Raw genomic sequence first — 18480 nt, 5'->3', positions numbered from 1 at the left:
ACACCACAGGACTGTGCACACACACTCACATGCACACACACACACTTATGTGAAGGGAGTAGACATACATGCAGATACATCTCTGATGCAGTAATGTATTGAAGCATGTAAAAAAAGTTACCGTTGCAGGAGTGCATGTGTTTGTAGGAGTTCATGGCGTGCGGCTCGCCAGCTACCGCCATGACTGTGCTTACATGTTACTTATCTTATCTGCTTATCACGTTGGCAGACAACACACACACACACACACACACACACATACACAGTAACCAGTATTTTGGCAGGTGTTCTCCAGTTTCCTTAATCAGGTTAAGATAATCTTCCCTTTGAGTACACAAACTCCCACACACGCACAAACACACACGCAAAGACATACCAGAAGCGATAAGTAACGAAATACATTTACTTAAGTACAAAATGGAGCATACTTGAATATTTCGGATTCACACCACTAGTACTAGTAACTGATCTCTTTTCAGATTTATATAATATATAAGTATGGGAGGGGCAGTTTCAAACACTCTGTTTTAATGCACATGATTGTCTGAGAGAGATCATTACTCATGTCAAATTTCACTAATAGCAGATACAGATGTCAGCAGAAGAATGTATAACGCCTACACACCTGGCTGCCAGTGGAACAAACTCGCCCCAAAAGAAAACAATACCGTGTGACAATCAATAACAATCAACGAGTGGAACAGGTGAGTGTCGCGCGTCACTCAGCGTTTGTCCCCGGAGCTCCAGCGTCAGATGTAAGCCATTAGCCGACACAAAGCAGGATTGTCTGCTTGTGCGTAGCAGGCCGGCCCCGCGTACGTCAGGGGGGGAGGCTGGCTGCAGCCGCCGCTGCTGCTGCTGCTAAAAGCCATGTGTGTTTGTGTGGGTGTTTGTTTGGGATCACGGCAACTGTAGTGGGGCAGAAGATCAATTGTCGGGCCAGTGGTATGAAACATCAGCTTGGACTTGTTAGAGGGAACACGCAGTACAGGATCGTGGAGAAAAAGCACAGAGTGCAGCAGTGACGTCGTGGTTTCGCTAGTCCGACCTCCTCCATCTGGGTCGGACCCAGACATCAGCTCGGTGCCACGTACAACGTTTCCGCGCCGCAAGCGACCGCTTCGCTGGATACACAACATTAGCCGGGCAAGGCCGTCACTCTCCTGGCGATTGTTGTATTGTTCCCTTTGCCGGGACAGGGGATGAATCACTGAATGTGAATGCGATATCGTTCAGTAGGAAACCCTGTGATGAGCACGGTGGTGTGCTGGTTAGCATGGTCGCCTCACAGCGAGAAGGTCCTGGGTTTTTAACCCGCCCAGAACCTTTCTGAGTGGGGTTTGCATTTCCGGGGGTTCTCCCGAGTGCTCGGGCCTGGGGGGCCCTCTGCGGATCAGGGGTATAGAAGAAGATGACTGATTGACCCTGTGATGAGTCAGCAAATTATCTATTATTAGTTATTATTTATATCAGTCAAAATCCATGAAGGTACGAAATAAGATGTACATTCAAAGTCACCTGACCTCACACTCACATAACTGTGATTACCATCATCGTGGCAGATTTTTTCCAGTTTCAGAATGTTCCAGAAAGCGTCTACAAACAGGATGAGGCAGATGCTTGCTCATATAGAAAGTTCATGTTTTTTAAGTCCTCAAAACAAGTCAGTCGAAAGTCCATCCCTGTGGTGGATTCCTTTAGGCACTTTACAGAAAATAAGATCAAGAGACTCAAAGTTTTCACTCGGCGTCTCTGTCACACATACTTGTAATACAATAATTTACACTTGTGACGTGTTGTTTTTACTTCAGGAATATCAAAGATTCTACAAACGGCCAGAATCTTTACCAAAGCACTTGAGTGAAAAGCTTAAGGGTATTTGTCCGTAGGGTAAATTTTGTGCAAATACCATCAGGATTAGCACATGCTCTGTGAGCTCTGATGCAAAAACACAGGGTGCAACGATGTGGGGTATGCACCTGGCCTAGACCATGTGGATGTGAAACTGGGTGACAGGCTCAGGTGAGTTGGGAGAGCCTGTCAATCATAGTCCTGAAGGCCCTGCGGCAGGCTGCCAGTTCAGATGTACTGCCATATATGGCTTAAAACCTGAGCCTGTAGTCTCAGATTTGTGCTACATAAACATATTCTACACACTTATAGGATAGTGGGCACCTACAGACCCATAAGCAGATTATCTTGAATGTTTATACAGAATGACTCGAGCACAGATCTGATAAGGCTGATCCGATCGGTATCTGAGAAATTCTCACGCACCTGTGTGCTGCTTAGAAAAAATGTGCATTTGTTCAAATGAATGAAAAAGGTTTCTGTTTTTTTTTTACAAATAACATTTCAAGTCAGTTTTGAGCCCTTTCAAGCACACATTCTTTTACCTGGGTTTTTCATCTCACACAAGGTTCCAAAAGCTCTAATGTGTTTGTACCCAATAAGTAAACCAAAGCCACGTGATTACAAGGAACCATTAGTAAATTACAAATACAAAGTCAAGTGTTTTTTATAGTGACAAAGAACGATAAGATAAGAATGGCATCCTGTGAGGTCTCGGCACATCCTGCTGTAGCAGTAAATGTTTATTTCCTTGATTATAAATGAACAGTTCAACATATTACACGTAATTTCGGGAAAGTTGGCTGACATACATCTAAATAAGTTCCAGCATGAAGTAGATCAGGGCTCATTTGTCAGATCTAAGCCACACTGTGGAAAGAACCTTCATTTAATGACCACAGCAGTTTGGCCCCTGTGTTTTACATGTCATGCATGATCAGATGAGATATGTTTTCATTGAAGTTAAATGCTGGCTTGTGAGCAATGATCAGAAAAAGATAGATAAGGTCGAGAGAAAAATGAATGATGATCTTTTTTTAGACTTCCAATGCTTTCATCCATGAAATTAAATGAAAAAATGTTCAGGTCCTTACTGGCAAAGATGGACTCCAGCAGATGACCTTCTAAAAAAAGAAGAATTTGCGAGAAATTCTTGGTTAACTCATGATAGTGTAAAATCATTGTTGTTTATGTCTGGAAGGTAGATCTTTATGTTGCTCTCGTGTTTACCAGGATGTGCAGACAGGATATGAGACGTGAGCGGTAGAATCACGTGTTTATTATTTAGTAATTCTACACATGCCTACCACTTGAGTGCCTAAAAATGCCAAAGCACTGTTGGTTCAGCTGTTGTAAAAGAGCAGGAACCTCACAATATTTTCTTGTCATGCAAAAGAACTTTAATCGAGTTTTCTCTTTTCTTTAAAAGTGTTATCATTGAGTTTGATGTAAAGACACCCAACATTAAAGCTTCACGGCTTCATCTGATTTGCTGTTCTCTGTGTAGTCATGCCATGCTTTGCTTTGGGATAGCGGCTCGGCTCAGTCAGATCAGATCTATAACCCCACCTGAGCATGCCAGCGCTCTGAACTGTCAGGAAAGGCCCACATGCGTTGGCACGTTATTGTCGTATGCCTGATAACTGGCAACAGCCGAAACAGAGCGTAGATGAGGGGCACGATGGTAGAGCTGCTTAACTGAGTGTGCAGAGGAGGTGAGAAGGAGAATTTTGATAAGATTGTTGTCACCAAAATGTTTCTTGAAATGACCTGGCATTACGTATGGTTGTGTTCCCGTAGTCGAAACCTGAGTCGTAATGAACCATAACGAGTCAACCCCACCGTCAAATCGAAATACTAAAGTGTGGCCGTGACAGGTGTGAGAAAGGTGTAAACTAAAACTACAAGTGAACATGAAGCTTGATCAGACTTTCAGTTCTCGAAGGCCGAATGGTGTTTCCCTGGTGGAGCAATGACCACACCTCATACATTAAAGAGCAGTAGTTCTGGAAATAATAATCTGGAATAATGATGACATATTCTGGGAGTTGGGATTTATTCCTGGTAAGTAACTCATAAAGAGACCTCCCATACTCCCCACCTCACTACATTATGGGGACTCTCATTTCTGCATTGGCAATAATTGTTTACAGCGGACATCACTGCTCACCATTTCCCAGGGTAACTGAGCTGGGAGGTCTTTGTACCAACAAGACTGAATCCCCACAAATTGAATTAAATTCTTAGAGAGGTTGGTGAGTTAGCATGCTAATTGCTGACATGACTTAATGCTTCACCGTTTACAGAAAATTAGCCATAAAAAGACGTCACTCACCTGGTGATTCTATTTTCTTTTCTTTGCTGTGTCTACAGTGTATGGATGGATCATTCAGTAAATCATACTAATTACCTCTTAAACTGTCTGGTTTTACTGCTCCCATAGCCTTGTATAGCTGCTGAGCAGCAGGACTGACCCGTATTAACTCTTAGAAATACACTTCTAATATATTTGTCAGATTTGTATTTAAAAAAATAATATGACCAAGTGAAAATAAATGGAGTAATTAGGAGTACTTCTGTTTGGATGGCCACTTTGCTAAAACCTTCCCCCTTAACGGACCAATGATTTTTTTTAATCCAAAGCATGCTAAACATGCAACATGTGCTTAGCATGTTAGCATTGGCGTTGCCACAGAGCTGCTAGCGTGGCTGTCTTAAACGTGTAGTTCGAGTGCGCCTGAGGCATTTAGTGGAATTTTGAGAAGTGACAATTCATCCTGCGCGCCACACCTGGCCTGTCAACACAATGGTAGAGCTAAATATAAACTGAGGATCGCTGTTGAAGGGATCTTCTTGCCATCAGTCAAAGTTTCAAACAATTTAAAGACGTTGTGTTTGCGATGCATGAAAAATCTCAAAGATTGACACCAGCCCTGCTGATCACACACAGACACATCCCATAAATCAGCACGGGGGGGAAACAGGTAAGGTGAGCAGTAGAAAAGGAGGAGGGAGTGGAGCAGGAAAGGGGGATTTAGGTTAAAACCATAATAACGGACTTTGTGTTATTTTTGGAGCTCTAGTCAGAAAGCTACTATGTAGAACAAAAACAATGACAGTAGCTTTTTGCAGCACCTAAGACACAAACAAACATGTCCTTACGTTCTATCCAAACCCATGTGAGTAATATCAGACCTGAATCATCAGTGCATTATTAAAGGCTAAACCTCAATACCTAAACCAAGACCAAATAACAACCAGGAAATCCAATGAGCTTTGTTGGTGAACGTGGAGGGAACCCCACACACCTGGTGATCCCTGTGCTATTGTCAAAACAACATTTCAGAAGAACCAGTTTTTCAATAGCACACACACACACACACACACACGCACACGCTGGCCAAACCTCTGCTGCTAAACACACACGCGATGGCATACTCTGAATAATGACTCATAGCTATTACCTGACACTATTAGGCATTGTGCAACACAGACTGGGTTACCCTCCGAATCGCTCTTTCCTCATATTTCATGCTAATCCTATTTTCAGACAAACACAGGCCAGCAGCTAATAGCACAGGTATGTTTGGGCATGTTGAGTGAATAACCAGGCTGTGACAGGCGATCTGTCACGCACACTGTACATAAACCATCGATGAGTTATCCAACCGCCCGCCAACCCACCGACCCAACCAACAATCAGTCAATATGATAAGATACAAGATAGGGTCTGCTTCATCGGAGCCCCAGGTCAATATCAGTCACAAAACATTCTCAACTTGCGATAAGAGAGGCCCCGAAAACACACTGGTTATGTAAAACGCTATCTAAACATTGCATAAAGCAGACTGGCGTCTGGTTTTGTTGGGGCGATCCCTCACCTGTCTTGAAGAAGAGGAATACACCCGTCACATGACGTGTGTGTGTATGTAGGTGTGTGGAATGTATTTTTCCATCTAGAAAAACATTCAGCCGTTGTGTCCCTGCACTCAAAGGCCTGGAGCAGCTCACAATATGACCTTTAAATCATAAACAAACAAAGGGCCAGAGTCATACATTCTCGGTCAGGTTTGGGCAGAACAAACCTTTGTTAAGAATTAATAGATTAAGCTGAAACAAAAAGGTTTTGACCTATGAACTCTCTTTCTACTTTTTCATTGGCAATTATTATCAGATTGGGCGTGAATAAAACTGGAGGGGCAGGTGTATTGGGTGGCTTTTGGGATTGACACTCCTATTTTTGCAAGTCACGTCAAGTTTATTGACCGTTTATTTGTTAAAAGAAAAGTTATAACTAAAAATTGAGAAGAATAAACTCAAAGTAATCAACAATTCAATCATAGCAATAAAAGGGGATTTTGCTTAGATACTATTGGCTAATAAAGACAAAGAGATTTGTAAAGGGACGTGGCCAATGTTTGTAAAATCAGCTTGTAAAATTGACTTGTAAAATCAGCTTGTAAAATGGGACCTTTATTAAAATGGATTGTAAATGGAATGTACAGCGTTGATTTTTTTTTCTCAATTTTTAGCCATGAAAATTAACTAAATTAATAAAAATGAAATGAATTTCATGGTATTGCATTGTATTTACACAACATGGGTTAGAACACAGCAGGACTCTACGGCACTAAAGCGGTGGCTCAAAAAATATATAATTGCAATAAATTATTTTATATTAATTAAAACCTAGTATTTTTATTCTCGATAGTTTCCATCAAAATACATTTTTGTACTCTAATTTCAAAATGAACATGTTTATCCATAATTAGCTTCTGCTTGTAGTTGGTGACCACAATAGTAGTCAATTTAACTTAACTTTCTGTGGAAAACGTGATCAATTTAGCCAAAATATTTATTAAATTATGTATTATATGTTCCTTTAAATTACGACTTAGATTTTATTCTAATATGCAGATGCATTTTAATATTCTAACACAATATCCCGGGACACACCTTCAATGTGATGGTATGGCCTTCATGTAACCAGAGAGGAGAAGCGGAAACAGGGTTTGGCTGTATATGCGTCATTAGACATGAATCAATATACAGATTCTTTAAGCACACAACTTGTTGGTCAAGTCAGGGCTCACATTTGCAGATCTCCAAGCTGTATTTTGTGTGCTTCAGTCTTCTTTTTCCCTCTGTACAACAACAAACATTTGGTGCCAGAGAGCTTTAAATACCATGAAACAGAATCTCATGGCAGTTCAGATTTTTGATTAAAAGACAGGGGGGAGCTCCTGAAATAAGAAGATCCAGGTCTGTGATTGCTGCAGCAGGCCCCTCAACCGCCACTCCGTTCCATCTCTCACACATGGACCACCTGGGTGATCTGTTTATGGAAGCCATCCCAGCTTCTGGCCCTGAGCACATTCAAGCTATTCATGCCTCTCTTGTTTAAAGAGAGTCGATTTATAAAGTCTCCTAAACAAGCAGTATGCAGATTAGAAACAGAGCGACTTGTCCAATCAGTCCAATGCGTTCAATCTGGACATAACTTCGCTCGGTCCCCCAACACACCCACCGCGACATTAAAGACTTATTTCCCTGTTTCGGATCAACATTGTTCCTTTGGTGGATTATAGGAGGCATCTCTGAGGATAATTCTTTCCATGCCCACAGAGGAGCATCAAGAAAGAAAAAAAGAACAAAGAGGGGCAGGTATAACGTGTATGTGTTTCGTGCGAGACCAAAGTGTTTCTACAGGTTAATTTGTAGGGAGCAGCTCCCGCTGTTGTCACGCACGGCACACCACTTTGTTTTGCTCCTGCTGTGAAAAGTGTTTTTGAGCTAACCCAAACACAGCCTATAGTAACAGTGATGTTATCTACCTGAGCGCACGGGGCCCACCTGCGGGGCTCTGACACGGCGAGGGAGATGTTTTACCTCGTCTGCACGAATGGGCCCGGAGCACAGGAGTGAGGCAGGAGGGAGTGGGGGCGTGTGGGAGGAAACCAGCGGAGGAGGGCGGAGGCGTGACGGAGACTTTTACAAGCTAACACGCACAATGCTGTTTGGGCAGGTTGAGCCTTCAGACTCGCTGACTTTCCATCAGATAGTTTTTTTTTTTCACCTCAAAAGGCACACTGTAATTAATCAGATGTCTGGGTTTGAAAATGCACGCAAGGGCTCGGTTCAAGACCTTTTGTTTGGGTAGATGCCTGGTCAGGTGTTAAGCTGTATAAATAGTAACTGCCTGTTTTCTCACGACGCCTTTTGGAGAAAGTTCAGATGGTTTTCTGTTGGTTCGTTCTGTATGGTTCTCTGTGGTTTTCTTCTTTTTGGGTAATAATTGGGGATCTCTGTAGGAGAGACCTTCACCGACACTGTTTCTGACCCCTCAGTTAACTGTCAATGCCCTGATTGAAACTGAAACCCTCACGGTCTGTTTGTCCCAGCAAGATACAGTAAAGGTACTGAATGGCTTTGGGGGGAAAAAATCACATTGCTGCATTATTATCCTGTATCCTGTATTGTTACCGTTATCATGCAGTTCACCCATTACTGCCCGTGGACGTCATCGAGCAGGTGCTGCAGTTTATGCCCCTAAACGGATCTCCCTCCTCTTCATCCACCTGGCCAAACTTGTTCCTCTGGCAGGCAGAAGGGAAGCCAATCTCAGAGAATCCGGCCCTTGAATGTGTTCATTTGCCGGATTCTATTCCCAAATTAAACAGGATGGATGGGTATTGGGTCAAAAAAGGTCCGATCGAACTGCAAAACATTGGCAGCTGACATATGGGTGGAATTTTTACCTGATGAAAAAGATTTTATTGGATTGTGACACTCCTCAACAAATCCCATGGATATGCCATATCTAACTGATATGAATCTGTTAATTCATCGTAAACTAATATTTGACACAGCAGTACTCTGGCGTCGGAAAATACAGAAAAAGACATTTATCCCTATCAACAATGTTATGTCGCTCATTTGTAGCCCTTCCACGACTCATTTTTGGAGCAATTCCGCAGCTGTGTTGAAGTTTTTTGTTTCAGGGTTCCTCGTAAACAAAGTTGAATTCGAACAGCTGTTCACAGCGCATAAGGGCTTTAAGTTATCCAGGAGTTGCATGTTCTTATGTCATTTTAGCATCTGATTCTCATCCCAGGGGTTGCTGTGCAGCCATGCAGCTGCTGTTTGCTCCGGCGGATCAATGCAGCAGCAGAGGCAGGAAACATTATAGCCCAACAGCCAGCTGGAGGAGATTAGGATTTTTTTTTCCCAAATCAAACATCCGATCCTTAATGATAATAATTTACAAATTATCACCGGATCAATATCTAATAGCATGTACGACAAACAGTAGCATCTGCTCATGAGCCCAGGTATCTAATCACCCCTGCAGTGAGCCATGTGACAAAAGGAAAATAGAAAAAGAAAATACATTAAACTCTTTGAAAAGAACGCATTTGCCGAGAGTTTCTGTACTTTGAGCCGGGTCCCACTAAGAAGGGGTCACTGGATATGCAGAAAGGCATGTGGTAGATTTCTACAGCGTTGTTTGCCCTGATGTTTCGGTTATGAAAAAACGCAGGTACACATTTAATGTATTTGTACAATAAGAAAACATCATGTCAAGGGAAATGAACAATGAGCCTGCCTCATGAATAACTCATCTCAGGCTAAATTCTCTTTGTTTCTTAATTCATTTGCTTTCCCACAATTATAATATTCCCACAAACATAATATAGCAATTCTAATCTGTGGACAATCTAATCAAATTTGCATCAAATTTAAGGTCATTTAGTAGTCATATTGCCCTTCGATGAAGTTGACGGACTCACAAGAGAAAAATCGTAAGTGCAAGAGGCCAAACACAACTTTTAGTCTCAAATGGTAACTTTGGTATCTCTCGTGTTGTGTCTAAGTGACTGATATGATCAAGGAAAGGACTCTACAGAGAATTCAAAAGGTAAATAAAATCTTGAAAGGAAACATGCCGACATGAGCAAAGAGTTTCAGGTGTCACTGATACGAATGGAAGCCAATGGTAACTGGACCAACCCAGCCCTGTTGACCGCTGACACGAAGCCAGTTGAAAATTCCCTCCAGAACCCCAGCAGATGTATCAGTGCAACGTTTTTCACTGGCTGAGTAATAGTCTTTGTGACGGGTAATCTGCCGTAATACAGAAATATCACAAGAAACCTTCTATTTTCTCTTACATCCACCAAACTCTCAACTTGAGTAGAGGCTTTTTGCATGAACACAAAACACCTGTGTCTACTTATTTTAAAAAGCTTAAAATTACAAAAAAAAACATTCAGATTCAGATGTCAGTTATTGGTCCTTATGAAATAAATAGTGGAAATCTACCACTTCATGCTACATTCCTACTTATGCCCTACATTATTTGTTGAAGAACACGTCAATGGTTATGTATGAAGAAGCTAAAAAGCCCGGGATAAAGGGCTGTGAAAGTGCCTTTTAGCACAGTTGATTGTGGCAGCTCTCTCATGGTGAGAAAAACAGGATCTAAATATAACCCACTCACTAATGTTGTCAATCAGCGAGATATTTGTTGGGGTGTTCTGTGGTTTGACTCCATGGTAACTTTTCAAATTCCCTGCTATGTTTGCAGATAAAGGCTCCGGGCGAGAAGTTCCACCTCCTCTCAATCAAAGAAATAAGAGGGCTGGTTTAGGTTCAGACGGTGCAAAAATAGCGCTATGGAGCAGTAGGGCGAAGCATGTCGTGCAAACCACTATGCGTGAGTAGAGTGTTTGGATCCTATTTCAAGTTTAGACAGAAAAAGGCTGAACGGTTGCCAAGTAAACAGTGCAGCACAGGTACTGATTTGGCCCTGTGTTTATGCTTACACAAAAACAGCCTACAGCTCTGCTGAATGGAGGTAGGTCTATCAGCTGCAGCGATAAAGCGAGGTGTCTATGGCAAAGATCAATCATTGCTCCTTTTTCTTCTTTATCCATTCCATGCACTCCCTCCGGGCACGGCATGCGTGGGGACCCTAGCGTGTGAAGAGTAGAATTGGACGATAGCGGCAGATAGGGCAGGTACTGAGGCTGTGTTTTGCCCGCACGACGGCAGTTCATTGACAGACACGCACTAACAGTTACATTTCACAAGCGTGATTAAGGGGTGCACTCGGGTCTGCTCCGCCCTCAAGGCCGTTTGGTTTTTCAGTTTCTGTAGACTGCGGTTCACGAGATGGTGCGCACTCGCGCAATGTCAAGGATGAGAGTAAGCTTGAATAGATGCAGAGAGTCATCTGTTCATGCACACTCATACATACTGTATGGATAAAGGAATGCATCCAGGAAGTGTCAGGGATAATGAAGGGATAGGATTCAGTTTTACCCAAAGCAAAGGAGACCCCTAAGGAGCTATGTTTGACCAGGGGCCACTGAGGCTACATGCGCCTTACTAAGTTTTATGTTAAAAAAAACTCATGTTTTTTGTCCACACTTCGACGGCGTTTTCAATCAGCAAAACGGGAAACGCTCCCGAAGGCGGAACAGTTTGAAAAAGCAGGGGTTTGGTCAGAAAGGATCAATGGGCTGCATTCATATACTCAATGAGCACTTAGGGACCAGAGAGCACCTGGATTTTAGTTTTGTTTGTTTGCATTTGGTTCAACCAAAAGAACACTTGGTGCCCAGAAGGGCCCCAGAAAGGGACCACAGAAGCTTGTTTGCCCAATTGGTTTGAACTGACTAAACTGGAGCTTCAGTCATGGGTTAAAAAAAAACAGCAACATCCCATTTTTGCACGGTAGCATTGTAAAATATAGTATGTACCGAGGCAATAGCAGCAGGGGGGACCCGAAATGACATCACTACCTCTGCATTGGATTTAGATACTGGAGGTGCCAAGATGCCTCTCACCTGTACTTCACCTCTTTCCTTAAATACTTTAATTATATGCTTCTTAGCTCCGCCGTTTATGTGTAACCCTTTTTTTTTTCATCCTGTCGGTCTGGCAGGGTGTGAGCACCTCAGGTAAGAATGCAGGAAAACCCAAAAAAGCAATCTACGGATGCCATCTGACTGCAAGATACGCTGCTTTATTTAATCGCATTTGATTTATTAATCATCACTGCCTTTTACTTTATTTATGTATCTGTATGTATATCAGGTATCCAACCATACACCTTATGCTACATGAAGCAGCTGCCTGCGAGTGTATTCAATCTGGAAAGTTTTTAACATCATGAATAAAAACAGCTTCGAGGGAGCTTTTTGTTCGTCACTTGTTAAGTGTTCAGGTGCCTCTGATTACATGGATGAGGCTTCCCCCACAACCATTTATCTTCGAAAACACAACGGCATGGTTTTTACAGACGCATTGTCGAGTAATGACGGTAATCACTGCTCAGAGAATAAACAATATGGAACGTATTCGTCCTACTGCTCTGTAAAGCCAAAGCACACGCGCAATAAAACACACCTGAGCAGGCGCACAGCTGCAGACAAACATGCACGCACATACCCAATCCCCCGTGCCCGGGCCGACTGTGCTCAGCACAGAATAAGGGAAATTGATGTTTAACGTCTGATTATTAGGTGTGGTGTAGTGAAGCTGACACTTTGCCGTATACCTACCCGTGGGCCCAAATGAAGCATGTCGACCATCAGCAGCTTCTGTCAGAGACTGGCTCTGCTGCAGGGAATCCTGGGAATGTGAGCTACGCAGCGCGTCGCGGTTCCTCCCTGCCCTGCTCGCCCACAGCCCGCACTTTGTTTATACAAAGACATGGGGGTTGGACAACCTTCACTCACAGAAAAGAAAGAAAACAACAAGATAAGATACAGGTAAGAAGTCAGCCTGAGACACACAGACAAGGGTTAGCGTGTGAGCACAGACAGCCGCAGAGGTGGGGCTATTTTGGGAGCTGCAAAGGATTCACCAGATGAATTTACATTATTGGAATTCCACTCATGTCAGCACTTAAAGGAGACTTCTACTGTTGCTCAAAGGAGACGGTTAAGATCGCACTAGTTGAGCTTCTTAAACAACAAGGTGCCAATTTTAGGAGAGACACTTACAGGTTATAGGCGTGTGATGTGTTTCTCACGGTCTCGCTTTTCAAGGAACTTAACTTCGCTGACCTTGATGAGCTTGCAATTAAAAAGGTTTTAAAGCATGATACTGTATGTAATATAAATGTCTTTTAGAACCAGAGGCTACAAGATGATCCTTACCTGCTCATTTTGTTTTGAAACAAGCATAAATATCATGAGAGGAAGGGCAACATGATATTTTACTGATCCCTGTGGGGAAATCAAGTTTCCACCTTGGATTTCAAATTGCCTTGTGGAAGATTAAAACGGAAAACAGGTGTGTTGCCTTTCACACCAAATCTCTGCAGCACAGGTGTGTGTAGCCAACTTGGCAGAGTACCTGAAATCAAATACAGCCTCATCACACTTCTGAAAAGAAGAAAAATACATGCAGGCACACCTACCAGCATCCCGGCGGTGTAACATTCTCAGTGGGCCTTGTCACAGTGTTATACAGTGGCGGTGATAATGATAGCACACATGCCGCTGCTTTCCTCCGCTCTAGTTTTAGGCTCACAGCGGTCGGCCTCCTGAGTTTCAACAAAAACATTTGGGTTTCAACTCTCCAACTGCTGCAGCGTTGTAACTCCAGAATTTGATCAGAGGGTGTTTGACGACCTCTGGTTTCTCAAAACCTAAAAATCTAGTCAGTGGACCTTGAGTTTTTTCAATTATGAGGCCTAGGACTGACTTTTTCAGTAATGTGCATGTGCCTTAACATGCTAACAGATGGACAAAAAACTAGTCCACAGCAAACTGTGGATCAAACACACGTTACAATCCAGCACAAAGCACATTTTCATTTCAAATACTGAGATGGACAATGATAACCAAGATTATTTTTAAAAAGAAAAAAGGAGCGGTCATTGGGATTCTCATTGACAGAACTGGGACCAAATGTACCCGTAATTGACCTACTTGCCTTTCCAAATCTGTTGCTTTCCCACATCTAGATAAACACCAATACCTCTGCGTACGCTGACATTTGTAATCATACCTGTCATGTAAACCCAAGGTGATAATTAGGCAATAAAATTGAAACATGTAGGTACACAAACCGCTCAGAATGCCAAATATAGATCCACATCTCAGCGCTGATCAGATAAGACGGGTAGTCCACGCCGCCTTCATCCTTTATCCTCTGGTATCATTGTTAAAATGGAGTTATTTAGTTTATTATGTTTAGCATAATTCCAATATCCAGGGCCACTAAGAATCTTTTCATAAACACCGTGCAGAACCCCACACGTGACTGTGTGAACAATGTATAGTTGAACTTAGACTACGTTGTTCAAGTCTCGGCAAATTCCAGCTGTGATCTGCGGAGTGCCAGAGAAGACATTTTAATGATTATTACTGGCCTGAGGCCAAGCTCATGACTCATGTCAACTCTCCGGTGTCTTTCTGCTCCATCAACTGGCTGAAATCTGTTGACAGAATAGTTACTGGGAGACATTTAGGTTACAGGCGTTAGGGATGTCTGTTTAACCTGTTAGGGTACACTCCCTACAAGAAAAATGCTTTTTAACTATTTGTGTTTTATCCTCCCAGGTGTGAAGTCTACCCAGTGTGTGGATAAAGGTCTGAGAGATGAGATATGGCCACTTCAGTGTGAAGAAAGTCTCCGCAGAGCCTCGACAACTACAGCGGCAAAAAATGATGACTAGCTGGTGTAAACCATGGCTCCTGTACTTTGCCAATGTCAAAATGCAAAAAGGTGTAGTTGCGTGTGTACCGAACAGGGTGGGTCAGAAGGGCCCGCCCACACACACACTTTACACCACAGGTCAGAGGTCAGATTTTCGGTGGGTGTGCATCAAACAACGGTCACTTCAGCAGTCAATAAAGCATCCAAAATTCAACAAGCGCAAACTTTTTGTGTGGCTTTACTCCTGTTTGTATGGTACTTCCATCGGGAGGTGCCAACCTTGGAAATGATCTTGAAACTATCATCCATATTTTACTGCATGCGTTTTGAGCTATGATGTGAATTTCATCAACATGTTACAGAAATCTAACCTAAGTCGACATATTGATTGTTGGTTGAATTTATTGTCGGGACAGTTATAACCAGTCAAAACCAGCAAAGTGGCAACTTGTTAGAACAGGATTTTTAGTGTCTTGGTTTCGTACTGCACAACAAGTCAGAGGGGATAAGCAGAGGTCGTCGGGGTAAGTAGGCCCTCATCCTCACAGAGAAAGTAACCACCAAGTGAGGAATTCCAGGACCAGACGGCTCTGGCTCCCATTCAAACGTATGAGACATGGTGGACAACTTTATTTCATTTATTTATTTTTATTCACACTGGAACTTAATTGTATGAAAAAGACATACTTTAAAAAAAAATGTACAATCTAAAATAGTCTGTGAACTGTCTATTAAATTGAATAGCCTTACATTAAACAATAGAGCAGTTTTCTGTTTATTGTTTGTGCGTTTATCTCGCGTTACTTCCCCGTTCCACCGCATCGCCGCAGGAGGGAGTGACAGGTTGAAGTGAACAGCAGCAACATTCCTGTCTACTTCCCCGTGTACTCTCACCTTTCTACACTCGTTTTCCTTAATAACATTTCCACGAGAAGCAACTGAAGAAGGGTGATATTCATTTAAAAAATTCATATTGTTTCCATCCATAATGTGACAAAAATGCATTTGGACTCATTTTACGCAGTTCCCTGAATCTGGAATCAAGACAAAAATCCGCAACTGATAATATTTCATGTTTTTTAATAACATCCGAATAGGATCAATGCCATAGAAACCAAATGTAGTTCAAGTATTTATTTAACTGTGCAGCAGTCCAGCAGGCTATATTGTTTTTATGATTATGGAAGACCAAAGGACTAATTATTTTTCATACCTGCCCTCTCTTCACTCATCTTTTTTTTTTTACCTCCCCAGCGTATCACGGTGGCGTCCAACTAAATCACTCAATCGCATCAATGGATTCGGGCTTGAAACCCCGCCTGTGGGCCGTCCCTTGCCGAGGCATTATATTATACCAAGACAAGCGTGTCTCCGGAGACAGATCTGCACTCAGCTGCCCTAGACTGAGGAATAGGGAGCCTCCAGCGCTTCAGAAGAGCCTCTACAACACACAGACATTTCTGCTTTTAGGACCGATACACCTGCTCCGTTGCACAGATATCATCCTTCTTTTTTGAGGGGAGGGGGAAAAATGAAACTCGAAGTTTTCTCTGCGCACCACTTTGTGCCGAAGCCGCTGGAGTTGTGTATGGACCCAGAGAGGGGAGTCCCGTCTCCTCTATCCGGGGACGAACTGGGGTCCGACGGGGACTGCGTGGCCAACAGCCCGGCACCTGTTACCCAGATCGGCGAAGGCAGCAAAGGGAAGCCCTACACCCGCAGACCCAAACCTCCTTACTCCTACATCGCCCTGATCGCCATGGCCATCCGGGAGTCCAGCAGCGGCCGCCTCACTCTGGCGGAGATCAACGACTACCTGATGAAGAAGTTCCCGTTTTTCCGCGGCAGCTACACCGGCTGGAGGAACTCCGTGCGCCACAACCTGTCACTCAACGACTGCTTCCTCAAAGTGCTGCGGGACCCGTCCCGGCCATGGGGCAAGGACAACTACTGGATGCTCAACCCGCACAGCGAGTACACCTTCGCTGACGGCGTGTTCCGCCGCAGGAGGAAGCGCATCGCCAAGAGGACCGCCAAGGAGCGGGAGAGCCCGGACATCCTGAGCGAGGACACCCGCGTCCCCGTCGTGGAGGAGAGGGCGGGGACCAAGTTCTCCAGCTCCTTCGCCATTGACAGCATCCTCAGCACACCCTTCAAACGGAGGGAGGACAGCCCCGTCGATGCTGAAATCCACGCCCACCGGCTCTACTGGCCCCCAGGGGCCCACATACCGCCTTACGGTGTGGGCTACCCCGCGCAGCGCGCGTACCTGTCAGATGGTGTGTACGGCAGCACAGAGCCCAGCAGGGGTGCCCTCACGTACTTTCAGCAGACAGCACCGCGCATGGCCGCAAGTCACGCCGCTCTCCACGCGCTCAAGATGTCCAACAAGGCGCGTGGTTTCCATATAGACTTCTTGCTGTCATAAAGCATCTGGACTGTTGTCAGACTTGTATGTTTTGACCCATGATGTGAACTCTTATGGGCGCTCCTAGCTTTCAGTGAGCTGTTTAACTGTTTGGGACTCTGTGTAAGTTGCTGCCTTTGCATCTGTGCGCCAGTGTGTGTGTGTGTGTGTGTGTGTGTGTGTGTGAGTGTGCGCGCGTGTGTAGATGCGTGTACATGAGTGCATCTATGGTTCATTGGTCATTTCCACTGTATGACGGCAATTAAACCCCATGTTGAGACATATTACTATTAATCTATTTATATTTTAATGTTTTGTATGACCTTCTGTATAAAATAGAATTTTGCCGTGTTTATATATGTCAGCAAATGATGTGCTACGTTGAGAATCATGTGGCTGCACTAGAAACGCATGGAAATACCTGTGGTTTTCTTTAGAGTGATTCATGCATGCCTGGTATTTTTGTGAATAAAAACGAAAAACAATGGGACCCTGGTGTTCAATGAGTTATTCATTATACTGACATGAAAGGGAGAGGCCTGAAGATCATAAGCAGGTGTACAGACCAGTGAGGGCTGGAGTGAATGGGGCGCACACCTGTTCAACAGACAGGGGAAGAACAAAGGTGGGTGGGGTCATAATCTGTAGAAAAGAAAGTCTTTAATACGTAATCATCAAAGTCAAAATGATGCATTAAAGCCTAACGTATCCCTCACACTATTTGCTCAGTACTGATTTTGCCAAATTTAAATACTTGACTATTACTGGTTTATTGAAATGGAAAAATCAAAGTAAGTCCATCGCAATCAATGCAACGACCAAATACAATAACAGGTCAAATGATACAAACAAAATAAAGAATAAGTATATACATTTTGCTCAAATAATGTTTACACTGCTATGTTATTTATGGCACATACATTACCTGAACAAGTACTATACAAATACAACCTATACAAATAATTTTTGCACAGGGACTGCAAATATAATCTTTCACTAAAAAAGGCTCCCGTCATAAAGAAATAAAGTGATATCCTTCCTCATGTACTCATCATAAAATAACGTTTTATTGCAATGATTCATTACGTTTGGACGTTATTGATGTTAATGTCAAAATATGGTTTATTACAGTATAACAGCAATGTTTGTTAAACTATATTCAAACGTGTTGGTGCAATCAGTGTCTCACAACCCTTTTGTAAAGAAAAGACAACAAATATGACAATATTCGCACTAAAGCCTCACTTCATTTGATGAACGCGATGCAAACCGTGTACAGGGCTTATCTAAAAATAAAACTTAATTTGTTCCGTCATCGAAAGACAGCCTTTATTTTTGATTATTCATTTGCATATATGTTTGGATATTTACTCAATCACAATATTACTGCGACATATGCTCACACGAACACGGCTGTTTCCTGCTCGTGTCCTGATGAGGCTGCAGTTGCTCTCCGCGGTCCTGAAATAGACCCCAGACTCATCACCTTCTGGTCGAGTCATGAGCAATAGTCTATATAATATCTTAAGCGGTGTTCTGCATTTGAA

The 18480-nt window shown here is 43.1% G+C and overlaps 1 protein-coding gene across 1 annotated transcript; it reads left to right on the top strand.

The window, feature by feature from the left end:
• The first annotated feature begins 15912 nt into the window (after positions 1–15912).
• Positions 15913–17417, top strand: LOC119216161 (forkhead box protein Q1-like). The gene has a single exon (XM_037468623.2). The coding sequence runs from the start codon at positions 16058–16060 to the stop codon at positions 16952–16954; it is 897 nt and encodes a 298-aa protein (XP_037324520.2). The 5' UTR covers positions 15913–16057; the 3' UTR covers positions 16955–17417.
• Positions 17418–18480: the final 1063 nt, after the last annotated feature.

The sequence above is a fragment of the Pungitius pungitius genome, chromosome 7 (genome assembly GCF_949316345.1).
Source record: "Pungitius pungitius chromosome 7, fPunPun2.1, whole genome shotgun sequence".
Classification (NCBI taxonomy): domain Eukaryota; kingdom Metazoa; phylum Chordata; class Actinopteri; order Perciformes; family Gasterosteidae; genus Pungitius; species Pungitius pungitius.
This window is presented reverse-complemented; position numbering and strand designations above follow the sequence as displayed.

What these genes read in the sequence shown, in the direction of transcription:
- LOC119216161 (XM_037468623.2), top strand. Translation starts at nt 16,058, where the DNA reads ATGAAACTCGAAGTTTTCTCTGCGCACCACTTTGTGCCGAAGCCGCTG.